Source organism: the organism of the source record quoted next, assembly GCF_019968985.1.
Source record: "MAG: Porospora cf. gigantea B chromosome Unknown PgB_NODE_169_length_31750_cov_117.216, whole genome shotgun sequence".
NCBI lineage: Eukaryota > Apicomplexa > Conoidasida > Eugregarinorida > Porosporidae > Porospora > Porospora cf. gigantea B.
Genome location: NW_027178730.1, coordinates 1 through 16558, shown reverse-complemented (window position 1 = coordinate 16558; position 16558 = coordinate 1). Strand labels below are relative to the sequence as shown.

Sequence of the window (16558 nt, the reverse complement as noted above, 5' to 3'; positions counted from 1 at the left end):
ATCACACTAGGTCACGCTTCACCCCTGAGGGAGACGAGTCACCAGTTTTCCTCAATTCGATATGACTTCTGCGCTTCAGAATCGCTACCAACAGAAACAGCGCGGTCAGGATGAGGGAGGCCGGAACGAGTCGCATTCGCGACCCTTTGCCTTCTGAGAAGTCAATGAACATGTCCATAACGGTCTCTGGTTCGAAGCGACACTCAGCGATTTGGTACACGGCGGAGTCCTGAGTGACTGCGGTGCCTGTAACTTCAACCGTTTTCGCGTTAGGGCACCGATAAGTCCAGCGGACACCTCTGTAGTTGACAGCGACGGCCTTGGGGCTCACCTCCACCTCGGACTCGATGCCGGCGCTCTGCTGGAGCACAGGAAATCGGATGTGCTGAGCGCCGCTGTAGTAGTCTAGCTGTGCGTTGTAAACTATTTGGGTGTTGGTGACGGTGATCCCTTCTGTGACTGCGAATTCGTCTTTGTAGATCCACTCAAACACGACTCGAACATTCCCAGGAAGTCGACGTAGAGGAGAGATTTGCAGGCCTGTTCTGTTCTGTGCATTGGATAACGACGTTGCCCCCCACTGAGCGTTGATAGGCACCAGCCCTACAGCTGTGACGTGGTCCGGAAGGCCTCTCCAGCTCACGCCTGTGACGCCTTTGGCCTCAGAATCGACAGAGAAGGCAGTGTGCGTTAGATGTAGATCTCCACTGTGCATCAGTGTCACTGCAGGCTTGAGATCCGATCCCATGGATTGTTTGGTGTAGAAGGCGTATCCGCCTCGTTCTGCAGGAGTCACCAACTGCGGACCATCCGAGTAGTAAGTCTGGGCAAGAGCCAGGAGGGCTCCGGTCACAGGTCCGCCACGCCACTGGATCTTCTCCGCCGCCAATCTTGCCGCTCGTCGAAATACAGGTGCCGCCGGAGCTGGACCCGCTCCCTCAGGGGGCACGTCTTTGGAGCTGGAGGGAACCAAGGTGCCGGTGAGTAGGCTTCTGAAGTCTATGCTCATATCGCCCTCTAAGACCTGTTTGGAGTCGGAGATGTGAGCTGCGACTTCCCAAATCAATACCAAGGCGGCTAAATCAGCAGGCTCCGTGACCAGCGGCGCCAAATACAAGGCCGAAGCTGCGCCACAAATGACGCGCTCTCTCGCAGCAGGCATGTGCCCCAGTAGATGGAGGTAGCCAAGCAGCGCTTGCCCCTGAAAGTCCCACCTGCCGGTCTCGTCAACCATGAGGAAGGTGACCCCGGCGGTCTTAGCACCGGTGAACCGAGCCTGGGCGATTGAAGGTTGGTTTGTCAGAATGGCCAGCGCAGCCGCGCTCCCCAGGTCTCCGCAGCTCGTCAAACTGCGTCCCAAGCTCTCGGTAGCCTGGGCCACGATGTCGTCGCTTCCCTCGGCGCCGTGCAATTGCTGAGCGGCCAACACGGAGAAGAAGGGGTCTGATCCGCAATTCACGTGCGCGGTCGCCCGCAGCAGCGAGAGCAGTGCCTTGTCCAGCACCGCGGGTCGAGCTTTGGTCAGGGCTGCAGAACAGAAAGCGTGAGCCCCTGGGCTCGCCTGGCTAGAAATGCAAAGTGCTTCAGCCTGTGCCATGTAGCCGCCGGACCCTGCGACGCTGATGGGTATTTTGTTGAGTCCGGATGGGGTGCCTACTCCGTTAAGGAATCGACGAAGCTCGAGTAGAGGCATGTTTAGGGCGAGGGACTCTGTGAAGAAGACAAGGGTGAATATCCACATTGCTCAGACGAGATGACGCGCGAAAAGACGAGATATCGTGTAAGACTGACGGTGATTTGGTGAAATACAGAGGCATTAAAAATGACAAGCAGCACTACCGTGGCTCACGACAGCACTACTCATGAGAGGAGGCATCGTCCGTTTCTGGCTCCTGCTTTACCGAATCTGGCCTTGGCCGTGCCAACGCAAAAGCAGCTTCGATAACCAATCGTAGACCCCAAATGCAACCAGTCGCCTGTAGACTTGGGTAAAGCGCTGCCGACAGCACCAACGACGCCACGAATTTCACAGACAACCACTGGTCCGCTTCTACACAAATTCGCCGCAGTGACCCGTCTTCAGCCATCAGCGGGTTCCACCACTGAAGGTCGAACCGGAGGGATTGGAAATGCCGTGTGGCAGCTATCATCAGCGCGAGACATACAAGGCGTCTCTTTGTGAGGGTGGCCACTCCCCAGATCGCGGCCAAGACCACGGTGGCGCACCAGAGAACGCCGTGAGAATTGTAGCCCTTCAGAAAGTTTCGTATGTAGAAATCCCCAAAGAGGTAGGCGTACGAGACGTACATGGCCACGCAGAGGTACGCGTTGTTGAGGGTGGAGGCCGGGGTTGCAGGATCGTGAATAGTGTTAATGGACACGGCAACGCCCAGGAGCATCTGGGAGAGCTGCAGTCGCGTTATCCAAGGCCGCACCGACCGCAGGATGCGGCTGCCTGACGCGAAGACCGCCAATCCATAATAGGCGTACATAACAGCGTGGACAGCGAGATTTACTAGACCGAACAGATGGCTGGTTGTCGATAGGCTAATCACAGCATGTAGGCAGTACAGGCTGACCGTCACGTGGTGGTAGGTGTGCAGAAATATGACGGGCTTCTTCTTTAGGACGAGAAACGCTGTATCGCCAAATTCCAGCACTTTGCTCAGACAAAATAGAATCTGTGTTAGCTTGGTCCACTTGGTCATCTGAAAGATTGGGTACACGCGGTTGACGACGCACCTCGGATCGTTCCATAGGATCGTAACGACGCCTGCCAAAGAAAGCAGGGAGAGAACGAAGTTCCACAGAATGAAAGGCGTCCGGAGTCGGAAAGGTGGTCTGCTCTCCATCCATTTTTGGCCGTAATGCGTCATAGGCACATACGCCAGGCACGCAGTCACAACGAAGGGAGCCACAGATTGGGCTGCCACCTGCGGTGAGTCCACTAAGCGGTCAATGATGTGCATCAATGAAAATGTAATTAGATCGGAAAAGAATGATTCAATTCGACAACGGCCCTCTGACCCCATCTGATTCTTTTGACCTCCCCTCTGACTCCTTTTGACCCCCTTCTGGCTCCTTCTGACCCCATCTGATTCTTTTTGACATCTTCTAACGCCTTCTGACGCCTTCTGACGCCTTCTGACACGTTCTGATGCCTTCTGACGCCTTCTGCATATGGCAATCCCAGCGTGGCCAGGTTTATGTCATAAGGCTACCAAACATGTCCCCAGTTGAGGCGCACTACCCCACAATCACCAAATGTAAACATTTTGTTCATGGTCCTTACAGAAGAGGATCAAAAAGCAGCTCTGCAATACCGGCGCAAGAGCGATCGGCAACGACGCCGTCGCAAGGCTTTGAGTGAGCTCGGAGAGGACACATGTGATCTGTGCTGCTGCGAAGACTGTCTTTGTGAGCAGTGTTTATGTGTTGCTTTGTTTGGGTGGTTTGGATGTTGTTGACCCTGACTGGTGCAGAAGGATTCTCTGTTCCTAAATTCGCGCAATACATGGCCGCAAAGCGTAGACGGTTAGATGTCGAGTGGGCCATGGACGTGGAGAAGGTAGAAAGACTGATGGTCGAACTTCTACAGATCACCGCAGAAACGGGAAAGCTGATCATCGACGCCCTCCGAGACATTGATGAAGGAATTCGGGTTAGTGTGGATCAGGTAACGGACAAAAGAGTTCGAAAGAAGTTGCGACACCTGTATGATGCTGTAGGTCTGGTCCGGTGCAGTGAATCTGGAGTCACATTGTTCGAGAGACCTGCGGATCACTTCACCAATGTTACCGAAATTCTGACACCAGTCCTGCTGAAGGCAGTGAGCTCTCTCAACTGCCCACTGCTCGCACCAGTCACTAAAATGGAGTCTACTGGTGAGACCAGAATCGGACCCCAGGTCCCTGCTGAGATTTTAAAGGACCACGTAAAGGCACATGCTGCTAGCCCTTCGTCTGACGTCGAGGTGGGTCCCTTGCCTACGTTCTGCGTCATGCCTGCATCTACTCCTCTGGCAACGCGACATACCTGGATGGACGTACCACAAGAGCTGAAATCGGTATTCGACTCGGAGGTGGAACAGAGCGAAGGTAACAAATTCCTCCGCGAAAAGGAGCAGACGCGGTTGCGTGACGAGTGGGAGAGACTGACTAGTGACCGCGGAGCCTCCCTCCTCGAGCTCGGCGAGGGTTTCACCCAACGGCAGCGACCGCACTCAGCGGACGCTGATGGCCCTTGGAAGAGCTTCGACCCTGAGAAGGATCTCGGAGTGGGTAGGGGCGTGAGTCACCGGGAATTCTCGGAGCTCGTTTCGAGGTCTAAGGAGTTCACAGCCCGTTTCACTTCGACTGGCTTCGAGGCGTCATTCTCGTAGGAAAGACTCGAGAGACCCTCCTGTGATCCACGGGTGGTCGAGAGCCTCCTCAGCGGACAGGCGCGAATTATTCGTAACTACTCGACGGATGAAGTCGCGACCGACGCTCGTGATATGGCGTAGGTCTTCATGTCGAACAGTGTGCAATCTATCTTCTAGCCCTCGTCTAGGGATCCTCCCTTCGCATAGTCCTTCGCAGACCAGTACACCAACAGAGTACATGTCTGCCAGAGTGCTGTAGGGTTGCTGGTTGAGCACTTCTGGCGCTGCGTAGGCTTGGGTTCCGACGTCTTCCGTTGCCACTCGCGGCATAGATGCGACTCGGCGTCCCCTTTCTTGTCCACAACCGCGAGGCCGGTACCATTTCTTTCCTCCGTTGGGGGCGTCATCCAGATCCTCACGGCTGGACACCAGTTCGTCCTCGTCAGGGGCCAGCACCACTGCGAACCCGAAATCTGCGATCTTCACTGTGAGGTTCTGGTCCAAAAAGAAGGTAAGTTCGTTGGATACCGTACGGATCATACGAGTCAATTCCGCAGGTGTCACCGTCTCCAGACTTTCCCAAAGCTCCGAATCCTCTGCGATCATGAATGGATTGCAGGTGCGCTCTGACAGTTCCGTCTCCTTCATTTCTGGTATCTCGCTGGCGTTCCACGTGGCTCCATCGACTACTGTCTTAGCGCAAGGAAGGCTCAGCACTACACGGGAGCTATTGGAAGACCCCTCACTCCTTGCCCCGAGCAACTCTGTGGACGTGAGCAGAGTTCCGACTTTCGGCGTCAAGTGGGACGACCCAAGCGAGTGACAGCGACTGCTCATCAACGCTGCTCGGGTCAACACGCACACGACAAGTCCCAGAGACCGCGTAAACCTGAACATCCATCGCACGGTATCTGCATGGAAGCCTCCTTGACAAACCCGGGCACATAACAGGGCGCAGGCCTCATACAGGTTTTTCAAGGGCTCCACCACGTCTTGGTGGACGTCGAACAGAATATTGTCTGGCTTCACGTCTCGGTGTACAATATTGCGGCAGCTGGCGTGGATATGGGCCAGACCCTCGAGAATTTCTGAGGAACACTTATAATCCAAGAATTGTAATCAAACTAATAATAATTATAATTGATAAAACGGCTTTATAAGTATTTCATACTTACGTCCAGTGAATACCTTGATAAGTATTTCAATTGGGTTTGGAATGTGTTCGACCTCCAGCAGTTTGACGTTGCTGTCGTTACCGATGCACACCATCCGCACGCAGTATTCAGGTCGAGATTCCAACTGGCAGGTCTTCACACGTGGTGCATCCATTGGCGTCTGTACGGCTGCGATGGGCGGCATGAAAAGAACATCCGCTGGTTGTACAGCGTCAATGGCGATCCTTGCTGATTGGAGGGTGTGGATGATCGAGGACATACTCATCGAGATCCATTCTAGGACTGGAGTTGTATGCCCTGTGTAGTCTTACCGATATACTGATACTTGCAATTGCCCACAACGTCAATGAGCTGAACGACATTCGGATGTTGTAGGACCTGCAGTGTGGCAATCTCGCTTCGTCGCATCTCGCGTTCCCGCTGATAAGCCAGCTGCCGTCGCTGACGCCGGCTGACTGCTTCGACTTTGCGTTCGATGACCTTCACGGCAACGACGTTGTCTCGTGCCTTATCACAGGCTCGGAATACAGTACCGTAACGACCACACGCCCATTTCTCCAAAAAAGCGTAGGCGTGGTGAAAGACATCCCGCCGGGAGAGGATTTCGACCCATTGGTCTCTCTCCGCCTTCGATCCCGCGTAGAGGACTCGCGCCTTCTTGCCGAACCAGATTTCGAAGGAGTACAGAGGGCCACGGAAGTCAGGTTTCCCCTCAGATGGCGGAAGACCTGATTGCCCATCATGCATGATGTGGGCACACACTTCGGTGGCGCTCGTGAGGCAGATCACTCCGACGGGAGTGGGAGCCATTGGTCGTTCGTAGTCTGTGTAAGGGGGAATCTTCACCCACAGTAGAGGAAATTATTTTCGTAGAACCCAAAAAAATAAGCCGTCTTCCTCTTGAATCGCCTCCTATCAACGAGCCATCCAGAGTGGACCCATCCCGTATCAGCTTCTCCAGACGGAGCGATAGGCAAGAGTGCCTTCAACGGCAGGCCTTCACTAAAAAAGAGGTCCACCAGGCGTGATACAGCGGCATGCGACAAGACAGACCGAACGAACTCTTGCCGACTGAGAAACGGCAACATGCCTCTCGAAGATGTTGACTCAGACCTGATGGTCCTCCGGGGCACCGTGAAAATTTCCATTACAGTGTTGTCCACCCAGGCCTGCCGTACGTCGCAAGAGATACTCCTCGAGGTTCTGAGGGAGTAGGATGACATGGCCGTGCGCATTGACGGCAATGTCAACGTGTTCTTCTTTGAAGCAGTCGGAGTCTCCTCAATCTGAGCGAAGTCCCGATTGAATTCCTCCACCACTTGAGGGGTAAGCGAGTCCAACAAATTAGTCAGCATGATGGCAAACTCCTTCTGTGATATGACACCGTTGGCGTCCAGATCGTGCATGTCGAAAATCATGTCAGTTCGATACTCAGTGGTGCCTGAGTGAAGCTTGGTCAGTGCGTACGAAAACTCCTGGAAGTCAATGTCGCCGCTGCAATCCTTGTCGATCACCATGAAAAGTCGATTCCCCAGGGCGCCTGGTAGTGGCAGACGCGACATGCTGTGACTCGTTTTATCCAAGTACTCCAGGAAGCTCTCTTTGTCCAGCCGTTTGGAGAATATCGATGACGACAGTTGTGATTGAGGAGTGATCTGCTTGAACACGTCATGTACAAGTTGGACTGGCACTTCCATCCAAAAATGGGGCGAATTCTGCACTTGAGACGCATATCATCATCATCATGGACATCCTAGCTCCTCTTGACACCCAATAACCACATGTAAGGACTGGTACAGCGCGTTAGTCTTCAGTCTAAGCACTCTCATGTCCGTTGCTTTCACGCAGCTGAATGACTACCGCAGTTCTGGCTTACACTGTGAGGTCCTTACAGTCACAGATTATCGTGTTCTCCGCTTTTTCAGGATGTATCTCAGTATCCACCTTCAGCACGTCAGCTGCCATCTGTGCCATCTCGGGGGACGACATTGTCAATGTCACCGTACTTCGTCAGGTTGCTCTCGGAGGACTCACTGCATTGCGGGGAACTCCATCGTAGGATTTCACGGATTTTGAAAGCTACTTTCATTTGAAATTTAGAACCAAGTCGTGAAGCGTGTCCACGACAGACGGGATCAGGGAGCTGATACTGGGCATCAACGCCTGCTCCACGAACTCCTGCTCCGCCTTGATGAATCGCTCGTGCACGCGGAGGCGGCTGCACATGAACTCCACCACAAACGAGGCCTCGTCGTGCAGGGAGACCAGTGGCCGGTGCATGAGTAGGAGGTGTCGAGCTGGAGCGTCATCGTAGTCCCCGAAGGACTCTGCCAGCGAGCGTTCTAGAGAGTTGGAGGAGGACGTTTTGATGGCGATGCAATCGGAGCTCCGAAGGGCGGCCAGCAAGGACTCTGTGCTTTGAACTGCTTAAAGAGTGATCTCCCACTCACGGCTGTCTGTGTAATGTCTAGGCCCTGGAACCTTGCGGAGGACTGAAGGCAACCCTACGCACACCGGAACAGGCAGCAGTAAAATTTTAGAGGCTGGGCCCTGGCGCAGCAGTCGGTAGAATACTCGCATACACGCTGTAAACCGCTGGAATCCGGGAGACTCCTGCCCCCCCATTACCGCCAACATCTCCTTACAGATACGCATTGGAGGAGGGAACGGCTTGGGGTCATCTCCCCACAGGTACCCGAAGTCCACGTGTAGCATTTTCCAGTCAGAAGTGATGAGGATGTTATCTAGGTGGCGGTCTCCGACCCCGAGGATATAAGTGAGAGTAGAGTATGTTGCCGCACTGACAATGAACTTCTCAAGCACCTCAGGGTGAATGTCGTCAGCGATGTCGGGCACAAGGAGCAGGTTGTGGTGTCGTGAGAAACAGTCAACGTCAGGTTCAGAGGCGCTCCGGGGAAGTGGACTTGGTCCCGCTGACGTAAAGCTGGGCACAGAGACCATGGACTCTCGAAGGCCTCCTGGAGACCCTCTACGTGTATCGGACATCGGAGTGACGTTGGGCAAAAATTCAACAAGACCATCGGATGTTGAGAGGGGCAAGACATTGTACCGCGTAACGTGGGGCTCCCACTCCATGCCTCGAATGTCGTGCGCCACCACCTGTACCACCTGCGACATCAGCGCGTCCTGTCTCAGGTCGTCGCCTCGTTTGTACAGAATTCGGTAGGCAGATCCATCCTTCAACGTACATCCCAAGACGAGAGGGTACCTAGAGGACCTCATCACAAACGATTGCTCGACGTCCACCCCGACGACATCCAGCTCGGAGTCCAGAGGCAACCGGACAGGCGGCTGCACATCCAGCAGGTCCAGCAGGTACGGGTGGCCCTCGAGGGGCCCGTGCTCCAGCCGGGAGTGGATGCTCTGCAGGAGTTCTCGGAGGAGCTGTGTCCTGCGGTCGCTGGTGGAGGTGAGGAAGGAGAACAGCTGCGTACGAGGTACCACTGTACCCTACGTTATAAGATGTGATGAGGAACGCAATTTTGGATGGGTCCAGAATGCCTTCCGCAATAAATCGCACCGTCTCTATAAAGGCCATCTGCCTTTTCAGGGGTTCCTCGTGTGAGGCCAACGCGCGGGTGCGTGTGGGGTGCTCGAGCGATTCCATGTTGATGTCGGCCATGTCTCGGGAGTTGTTTATGGACCCTTGTGGAAATGGATACTCCTTGCTCAGCAACCGGAAGAGCAGCAGAGTACTCACTGGGCACACATGCTGCTGGACCACAAGAGCCCAGAAAAGCCGGTCAACAAATCGTGCGTGCCAAACATGGTCCCGGTCCTGTGTCTGATCGTCGGTCGCCATAGAGAAGAGGAACTCCGCCAGTGGTTTGCGGCGGTACTCGGTCTCCGTGTGCAGACAAGCGACGAGTTGAGGGACGCATACAAGCAGATCAGCCCAGAAGGCAGCATTCGAAGCAGTAGAAAGGGACAACAGCTGCTTCACCGTCCAGGATCGAAGGTACGCCGCTGTTTCGCTAGCATCCGAATGGTCCGAGGCACTAACATAGAAGCAGGGGAAGAGCAGAGGCAGCACAGTCCACAGCGAGGAAGCCGGTGCGACGACGTCGAGCATACGCAAAGCCGACCGACGTTCAGTGGGGTCTTTCCACGAACACAGCAGCAGCAATTTAGGGAGAGTACTGGGCCACCGACGGAGCACGTACCACCTGTGAGTCCAGAACGCCGACTGTTCCTTGGCGGTCATGTACCCCACTCCGGGGTGTACGCTGGCGGCAAGTTGCCGGAGCTGCTTTATTTCCTTCAAACTAGGCGAGCCTCGCCTCCCCGCTAACGGCGCCTTGGCCTCCTCCACCGCCCGCCACGCCAGCAGCTCCGACGCACACATTCCCACGGTGCCTACGTGCATTCCCATGTCCCACAGCACCTCAGGCGGAAAGCCGGACTTCGGCGGAGCAGTCTGGTCGTCGTCAGAGTCCTCGTAGATCTCGTGGCAGGACACGAGGCCGCCTCGAGCGTGTCTAACTTGACCAGCTTTAAGGTTAGCTAGTTTCGGACCTGTGGGTAGGGGCTGCGGGTCCGGACTAACGCCCCTCGCCATGTAAAGGGGAACTGTGGCATGCGAAAGGCTGGAATCCGAGAAGACACGAGTATTCGTTTGTCGCAGTGAGGGCATCACTGACAAGTACAGAATTGAGGAGGCGGGGCCAGCGCACGAGCAGGGAACATAGCCAAGTGGCACGTCTAGAAGTCGGGCCTCCGCGGCGTCCACCGCGCTCTCTAGGCAACTACGTGCTGCAGCTACGTGGACGGATTCCTCGCAGGTGAGTGTTTCCAATTTCGTGACCAAGTCGCGAAGGTGCTCCAGTCTGGTCATACGTTCATTCTCGAAGGAAGCCCCGTCGAGGTCTCGCTGTTTAGGCGGAAAGAGAATCACCACCTGCATCCCTGCATTCAAAACGCCGGTAGACAGTTCAAATACAGGATGAGTGCCCGTGCCGTGCAGTTTCCCCTGTACTCTACGTTGTCGGCAGCATCCATTACAGCTCTCACACGCCCCAAGACAGCGAGCGTCTCGGCCGTGTAACGCCAGCTGCAGGTAGTCACGAGGTCCGACCCAGCTGAGGGGCAGCGGCTGCGTCAGCGGCGCAGGTGAGAACTCAGTCCTTGTCCGCCCGTCTGAAACTCGCGACGGCACCTCCACAGAAGTGCTGAGCTCGGTGTCCGACAGTGACGACAGGAGCCGGCCGCCAGGCGACTCCTCTGATGCTGTGTACCTCACAGTTACCTGCAGCCCCTGGTCGACGGCGAAGTCACCCACCGCTCTGATCACAGACACTTGAAGGTGGCAGTTGACGCTGGAGGACGAGACAAACGGGAGTTTAACTCGGTCGGTCGCTCGAAGCTGTGGTAGCGATTCTCGCATTAAGACGCGTTTTTATTCGAAAAACTCTGACGAGTCTATCTACTGTCAACGGAAACAAGATTTGTGTTATTCCCTAGAATGGATTCTTTTCGAATATCAGAGAACACGCCCATTGGAGTTTTTATTCGTTGTGTCCACGAAAACAGTTAACACCACTAGTGAAGCGGCAGCTTGCACAGCGTGACTCCTCCTGTCAACAGTATACAATGGCTTCCAGTTTTGGTCCGTATCAGATTAAGTCTATGTCCCCATCGTGACGCTTGGCAAAAGGGCACGAGGGACTCAGGCAGCGGTTGCCACTTGCTCAGGTTGAAATTAAAGGCCACGGCTGTGTCTGTTTGACTGACAACGTCGTCTTCGATTCTTTCCCGGCCGCCCTGTAAGACCCATCTCGAACCTATCCGCACACCGGCCATGCCGTGTCGTGCGGTAGGCTCCTCGCCTTCGCAGGCAAGCTTCTCCCAGGCCAAGGGGCTTTTCGAAAGATCTACCCTCCAGAGGTCGTTGGAAGCTTCTCCGGTTTGGGAACCTGATAGATGCTGCCCCCCGAAAATGTAGAGGTGCTGCTCGACGACGATAGCCTCGTGACCTGAGCGGTTGGGAGGCCGGGGACCTTTCGCTAGCTTCCTGGACCAAGTCCTACTAACTAGGTCCAGGCTCCAGACGCAGCCTTCGTCATCGTCAGCGGCCCCTCCATAAATTAGCATGGCGTCATTCCAAAGGCACGCCCGGTGATGCGATCGTGGAGTAGGTGGGACGCCTGATGCTCTCTTCAGTCCCCAGATGTTCAGTCTGAGATCGAATATCCACAGGTCATTCAGCAGTCCCTCTTCACTCCGGCCTCCAAACATATGGAAGCGCTTATTCTTGTACATCACCATCGACTGTCCCGCTCGGGGGCTGGGAGATGTCGATTGGGGTGAAATCCGCGTCCAGAGACCAGTGATGGTGTCGAAGACGAAGAGGTCATTGAGAAACTGATCAACAGTATAAAAATTAGCCGTAGAACCTCCGAATAGGTAGACTTGGTCCCCTCTACGGATAGTAGAATGGTCAAACCGGGGAGTGTAAATTTCGCCTTGCTTTCTGATCTCGCGCCACAAGAGCTCGTTGGAGTTTTCCATTAGTGCCGCGTTTCCCTTCACGGGCAGGGGGGGGAGGTGGTATGGGGGCTGCGTCACAGCTGCCGACGGGAACCCCATAGGAACGTTGTGCCTCGGTGGGAAAGCTTCCCGGCGGGTGTATTGATCGCCACGAATATCATGAAGAGTTCGAACGGTCTGCCCCCGAACGCCCGGCATGGGGTTGGAGGAGACCGCGGTGGTCGTACGTTGACTAGTCATCCCACGTCAACTTAAGGAAGATTTCTGGTATTTAGTGGTCACGTCATGCGTAGGTTCTACTGCGGGCGAACCGATCTTACGTCTGAGCGCATGGACTTAAGTAGAGTAGAGAGAGAGCTTCGAGCTGCGCTGAGTATTAACAACTGGGATCCGGATAGTTTTGTGGTCCGACAGATGCGTCGACCTCCCGACAAGTTGGCGGGGCTTTTCTTCTTCTCGCTGGAGGAGTCATCGGAGAAGGCCGTAAGAGAGGGAATTCGATCTCGCGAGTACCTGAGGCGGATCGGCTTCAGGTTCGAGCTGGCAAGGAATCAGCAAGGTTCACCACAAGTAGCCATGCGATTTCCCAGGATGGATTGTCGCAGGTCGGAAGACGTCGATGACATTCCTTCCAATGTCAAAGCCACAATTGCACCATCAAAGGAGGTCGACACACTGACTTCTACCTCTGCCCCATCAAAGGAGGCCGACACAGTCACTTCGACCTCTGCCGAGATACTTCAGGACGACGTTTCCTCAGGGGCGAATTCCTCATCAGAGTTTTTCACCGGCTTCTGGACCATATTCCAATTTGACAAAGAGTGAGCACGCTGTCCTGCTGAATTAGGGACCTGATGGAGGTTCGCCGGTCAGTTGGGAAGCTGCGGCAGCTATATCGGAGGGCACATGTCACAGATTGTTTCCTACGGCGAGGCAACGACGGTTTCGTGGGGTTTCTGCTTGATAGCGTGACCAAGTCGCGCCGGCTGTGCTGGACCGCAGATCCATATCTGCAGCTTGTAGCTACGGAAGTCGACGAGACGCCAGTCACCGACCATGCTGCAGCAAAGGATCTGATTCGTAAATTCCGGCAGCAGGAGGGCTCCCCTGACGACGAATTCAATGTACCTGATTCGATATTCGTCAAGTTCTGGACCAACAGCCGCCGGTACCCGTGTCCAGATGAAATTCTTTTGCAGAAAGTGCAGCTTGTGCGGCTGGAGCCATGCTCCTTCACCGTCATGCTGCCCCAGAGTGCCGCCCAGGAATTGTTCTCTGGGCGATCGTTGCTGCGTCTTCGGAAGCGTCGACTGATTCCCGAGGTGGATAGGGAATCTCACGGGTATGACACGAGAAGAATTCGACATGCGCTGAAAACGCGATACCAATAACTAAGGAGCTTCAGTCTTTCCCATCTCTTCAGGGAGTCGTATATCGTATTCTGGATACCGTTCTATTAGAGTTGGCAAGTTCTCAGCCTTCCTGTAGTGGCGGTAATCCTGGGGCTTCACCTTCCACACCTGGTACTTGACGGTCTTAGTGTGAAATGCTAACAGGCGCGTGCAGTGCTCTAGGCACACAAAATCAGAGCGCTTCACGTTAAAGAGGTCCACCCAATTGGTCTCCTGAAGGCCCGCGGCGCATTTTTCCAGCTGCCACGAGTCTGCCGGTTTCATCGTAAGCATCCAGTTGAGGTTGACACCGAAGCCAGCCATGTCGAGTGACCAGGGTCGCCGGTAGTGATCGAAAAACTCGTAAACGCTGCCGTGCTCATCTAGCAAAGGGGTGCTGATGCCGTAGCCTATGTTGCCGACCGGCCAGGCAGAGATCGTCTTCGTCTCCTGTACGAGCGCTGGCAGCAGTCTGCTCGCGTAGCGGTTATCGTCATCCGCGAATATAAGGAAGTTGCGACGGCGAGTGTCCATGGTTTCTAGGGCGAAGCGCAGCCCCCAATTCCGTGCAGTCAGGCCCTTGCAGCTCTTGTGGGCGTTGGGCTTGGCGACGTAGGTGTAGTTGAACCCCTCTTGGCTGATGAAGGCGTCGAATCCCAGGTCGATTTCTTCAGCGTCCTCGATAAGAATCCATCTGATATGATGCCTATGACGAAACCAACCAGCCGCGATTCCGGTTAAATCCGCGTACCGGCGCCGGTCTTTGTGTGTCGGCGTCACGATCCATACGACCACGTCTGGAGGTAAGTCACCATCCGCGTTGGCGGGCCCCCCAGGTTTGAAATACTCCAACGCCGCCTCTGAGCGAAATAGGTACCCCATCCACAGCGTGCGTACCGTAATGAGAGCGATGAGGAGTGAAAGTACGATATACAGTGGCTTGGGGCTCGCCATTGGTTTTTGGGTGATTTCTCGACGGGATCAGTCTCTGGGGGGAAGCTCCTTGCTGACAGTTGTGTAAGTAATCCGGCCTTATGGCCTCGTGATTTATAGCCTCGGCGAGCTCGTGCACACCGCACCAAAAACCGCACCAAATGGCTGAACGCAACGTAGCTGTACTTTTCATGGTGGGGACCTTCTACTGCGTGGTCTCCGTTGCCTGTGTTTGGCTGGCGAAGATGTACATGTCGAAGCAGCTAACCCCGTCGTTTCTGGCACTGTTCCAGCAGGTCACCATCTTCATCGCCTACCCGTTTTTGGCTTTCGTTGGACAGATGGGTGTTATGGGGTTCACGCCCTTCAAACCGGTTGGAATCCATTGGTCGATAATACGCAAGACATGGGTAGTTGGCCTGCTGTTCTCCCTTATGATTGTATCCTCGTTCGTTTGTCTCAAGATGGTGGACAAGGCGCAGTTCGACATGGCCAAGGGTCTTACGCTGCTGCTCGCAGCCGTCACCAGCTACTTCATCATCGGCGCCAAGCAGAACCGCTGGAGCGTTCTCGGCATCATTATTGTCACTTTGTCGTTCTTCCTCAATCTGACACCCTTCCTGCATGAATCTGCCGCGTTGGCGAAGTTTGGCATCGGTTCCATCGCGGCTCTCCTCAGCGCGCTCCACATGGTCAGCGTCAAGAAGTTCCTTCCACACACAGAGAACAACGGCATGATCATGCTGTACTATACCAGCATGGTCTCTGTGTGCTTCCTCCTCGTACCTGTGCTCATTTGGGAGCTGCCCACGGTCCGTGCGGTGATCAAGCAGCCATCGTTGCTGCTGATATGGCAGCCGATCGGCATCGGGGGACTGCTCATCAACATCGCCACAAATCTTAACCTGCAGTTTTTCAGCGCCGTTTCCGCCAACACCATCGCGCAGTTCAAGAACTTCCTCCAATCTGTCATGGGCATTCTGGCAGGTGACCCTTGGACATACGAGTTGGCTCTCAGCCTTGTCATGAAGCTGGTGGGATCCATTGTATACGTATACGGTCGTCAGGTGGCCACCAAAGTGCCTGATACCGATTCAGAGTCGAGTCGGTCAAGTTTGGTCGCTCGGATGTCACTTTCAGAGGTACCGGTTGGAGATTCCGACGAGTCTGACTCCGAAACGGTTCCATTTTTGAAGGAAGAAAAAGTCAACGCTGTGTAGTTAGGAATAAGGGTCAATAATGAAGCAAAAGTCAACGCTGTGCAGTTAGGGTGCTATGATCCATTGTCAATGCCCTTTTTGAAGGAAGAACAAGTAGACGCAGCGTGAAATTATGGAATAAGATTCAGCAGAGGAGCAATGCATGACTTAAGCCAGGCGCAGATGAGCTGGCAACAACAGAACAGCCACGCCAACAACAGGATCACACCGACCGACCACCACAGGATTGTGCCACCAGAACTTAAGGCCGAGCCCACTCCACCTATTCCATAACTCAACTCTGTCTCGCAGTTGTCGCCTGTGAACCCTGTAGCGCACTCGCACAGGTATTGATTGGTGTTGAAGGGGAAGAAGACGCAGGTACTGCCGTTCTGGCATGGGGCTAGAGCGCCCGTGGCGGCACAAGGGTCGTTGAAGTCTCATATGAGGGAGCACCAACACCCACTTTCACACGAATCCCCGCTGTAGCTGGCCCCACAGGTGCACGTGAACAACGCTTCGTTGGACCCCACTGTAATGGTGTTCGAGGCGCAGGCGCCTCCATTGAAGCAGAGATTGGTGGCCCCCACTTCATTGCATATGTCGTAGGCTGTGTGGGGTTTTCAAGGAACCCACCTTGGCAGCCAGGGTTGTTGTTGATGAACGCTGAGGTGTCGAATGCGTAGCCGCGGGTGCACAAGCAGGTGAGCGTGGCTGGGTTGGGTTGGTAGCAGGTGCCAGCTGCACCACAGGTTCGACCGCCAGAGGGGCACGACATAATTTAGGTCACGGACGCATGTTATTTGCAATTTGATCTTTCGGATGTTCCTTGTCGCATCGGCCCCCGTATCTCATCCCGATCTCCTGTTGCTAGCTTCCCTCTCTCTGGTCTCTCCGCTCAGAGTGGAGAGACCCGACAAAACGGCAGGGATAACCAGACAAGAGTCGCTCACGGAGCCCCTGTTGGTGCCCACCCCTCCCCTCCTATCT

General features: G+C 54.8%; 11 protein-coding genes across 18 annotated transcripts; 4 read left to right on the top strand and 7 right to left on the bottom strand.

The window, feature by feature from the left end:
- Window position 1: 1 nt before the first annotated feature.
- Window positions 2-1741, bottom strand: KVP17_001396 (uncharacterized protein; the record flags this gene model as incomplete). The annotated part of the gene is made up of 1 exon (XM_068516765.1): window positions 2-1741. One exon carries the CDS (start codon window positions 1739-1741, stop codon window positions 2-4), a length of 1740 nt encoding a protein of 579 aa, XP_068377883.1.
- A 115-nt stretch (window positions 1742-1856) lies between these two features.
- Window positions 1857-2969, bottom strand: KVP17_001405 (uncharacterized protein; the record flags this gene model as incomplete). Its single annotated transcript, XM_068516779.1, has 1 exon — window positions 1857-2969. The coding sequence occupies one exon, from the start codon at window positions 2967-2969 to the stop codon at window positions 1857-1859; it is 1113 nt and encodes a 370-aa protein (XP_068377897.1).
- Window positions 2970-3514: 545 nt separating this feature from the next.
- Window positions 3515-4381, top strand: KVP17_005338 (uncharacterized protein; the record flags this gene model as incomplete). Its single annotated transcript, XM_068515144.1, has 1 exon — window positions 3515-4381. One exon carries the CDS (start codon window positions 3515-3517, stop codon window positions 4379-4381), a length of 867 nt encoding a protein of 288 aa, XP_068377907.1.
- On the bottom strand, window positions 4370-7235 carry KVP17_001395 (uncharacterized protein; the record flags this gene model as incomplete). 4 transcript variants are annotated; one of them, XM_068516764.1, is made up of 6 exons in its annotated part: window positions 4537-4647; window positions 4685-5079; window positions 5110-5451; window positions 5539-5820; window positions 5850-6362; window positions 6389-7235. In XM_068516764.1, the coding sequence occupies 6 exons, from the start codon at window positions 7233-7235 to the stop codon at window positions 4537-4539; spliced, it is 2490 nt and encodes an 829-aa protein (XP_068377882.1). The 4 variants fall into 4 exon arrangements, with proteins under 4 accessions (XP_068377880.1, XP_068377882.1, XP_068377879.1 ...); XM_068516762.1 differs by lacking the exons at window positions 5850-6362; window positions 6389-7235 and having other exon boundaries at window positions 4370-5451; window positions 5539-5722; XM_068516761.1 differs by lacking the exons at window positions 4537-4647; window positions 4685-5079; window positions 5110-5451; window positions 6389-7235 and having other exon boundaries at window positions 5815-6348.
- A 45-nt stretch (window positions 7236-7280) lies between these two features.
- Window positions 7281-7592, bottom strand: KVP17_005337 (uncharacterized protein; the record flags this gene model as incomplete). The annotated part of the gene is made up of 3 exons (XM_068515143.1): window positions 7281-7386; window positions 7415-7543; window positions 7573-7592. The coding sequence occupies 3 exons, from the start codon at window positions 7590-7592 to the stop codon at window positions 7281-7283; spliced, it is 255 nt and encodes an 84-aa protein (XP_068377906.1).
- A 31-nt stretch (window positions 7593-7623) lies between these two features.
- On the bottom strand, window positions 7624-10942 carry KVP17_001407 (uncharacterized protein; the record flags this gene model as incomplete). Of its 3 annotated transcripts, XM_068516783.1 has the most annotated exons (3): window positions 7624-7961; window positions 7989-8985; window positions 9014-10942. In XM_068516783.1, the coding sequence occupies 3 exons, from the start codon at window positions 10940-10942 to the stop codon at window positions 7624-7626; spliced, it is 3264 nt and encodes a 1087-aa protein (XP_068377901.1). The 3 variants fall into 3 exon arrangements, with proteins under 3 accessions (XP_068377901.1, XP_068377899.1, XP_068377900.1); XM_068516782.1 differs by lacking the exon at window positions 7624-7961 and having other exon boundaries at window positions 7966-8985; XM_068516781.1 differs by lacking the exons at window positions 7989-8985; window positions 9014-10942 and having other exon boundaries at window positions 7624-7818.
- Window positions 10943-11097: 155 nt separating this feature from the next.
- On the bottom strand, window positions 11098-12285 carry KVP17_001399 (uncharacterized protein; the record flags this gene model as incomplete). 2 transcript variants are annotated; one of them, XM_068516769.1, is made up of 1 exon in its annotated part: window positions 11098-12285. In XM_068516769.1, one exon carries the CDS (start codon window positions 12283-12285, stop codon window positions 11098-11100), a length of 1188 nt encoding a protein of 395 aa, XP_068377887.1. The 2 variants fall into 2 exon arrangements, with proteins under 2 accessions (XP_068377887.1, XP_068377888.1); XM_068516770.1 differs by having other exon boundaries at window positions 11098-12243.
- Window positions 12286-12330: 45 nt separating this feature from the next.
- Window positions 12331-12870, top strand: KVP17_001393 (uncharacterized protein; the record flags this gene model as incomplete). Of its 2 annotated transcripts, none has more annotated exons than XM_068516757.1 (1): window positions 12331-12870. In XM_068516757.1, one exon carries the CDS (start codon window positions 12331-12333, stop codon window positions 12868-12870), a length of 540 nt encoding a protein of 179 aa, XP_068377875.1. The 2 variants fall into 2 exon arrangements, with proteins under 2 accessions (XP_068377875.1, XP_068377874.1); XM_068516756.1 differs by having other exon boundaries at window positions 12376-12870.
- A 29-nt stretch (window positions 12871-12899) lies between these two features.
- KVP17_001397 (uncharacterized protein) lies at window positions 12900-13436 on the top strand (the record flags this gene model as incomplete). The annotated part of the gene is made up of 1 exon (XM_068516766.1): window positions 12900-13436. The coding sequence occupies one exon, from the start codon at window positions 12900-12902 to the stop codon at window positions 13434-13436; it is 537 nt and encodes a 178-aa protein (XP_068377884.1).
- On the bottom strand, window positions 13437-14390 carry KVP17_001403 (uncharacterized protein; the record flags this gene model as incomplete). Its single annotated transcript, XM_068516776.1, has 1 exon — window positions 13437-14390. One exon carries the CDS (start codon window positions 14388-14390, stop codon window positions 13437-13439), a length of 954 nt encoding a protein of 317 aa, XP_068377894.1.
- Window positions 14391-14530: 140 nt separating this feature from the next.
- Window positions 14531-15589, top strand: KVP17_001406 (uncharacterized protein; the record flags this gene model as incomplete). The annotated part of the gene is made up of 1 exon (XM_068516780.1): window positions 14531-15589. One exon carries the CDS (start codon window positions 14531-14533, stop codon window positions 15587-15589), a length of 1059 nt encoding a protein of 352 aa, XP_068377898.1.
- Window positions 15590-16558: the final 969 nt, after the last annotated feature.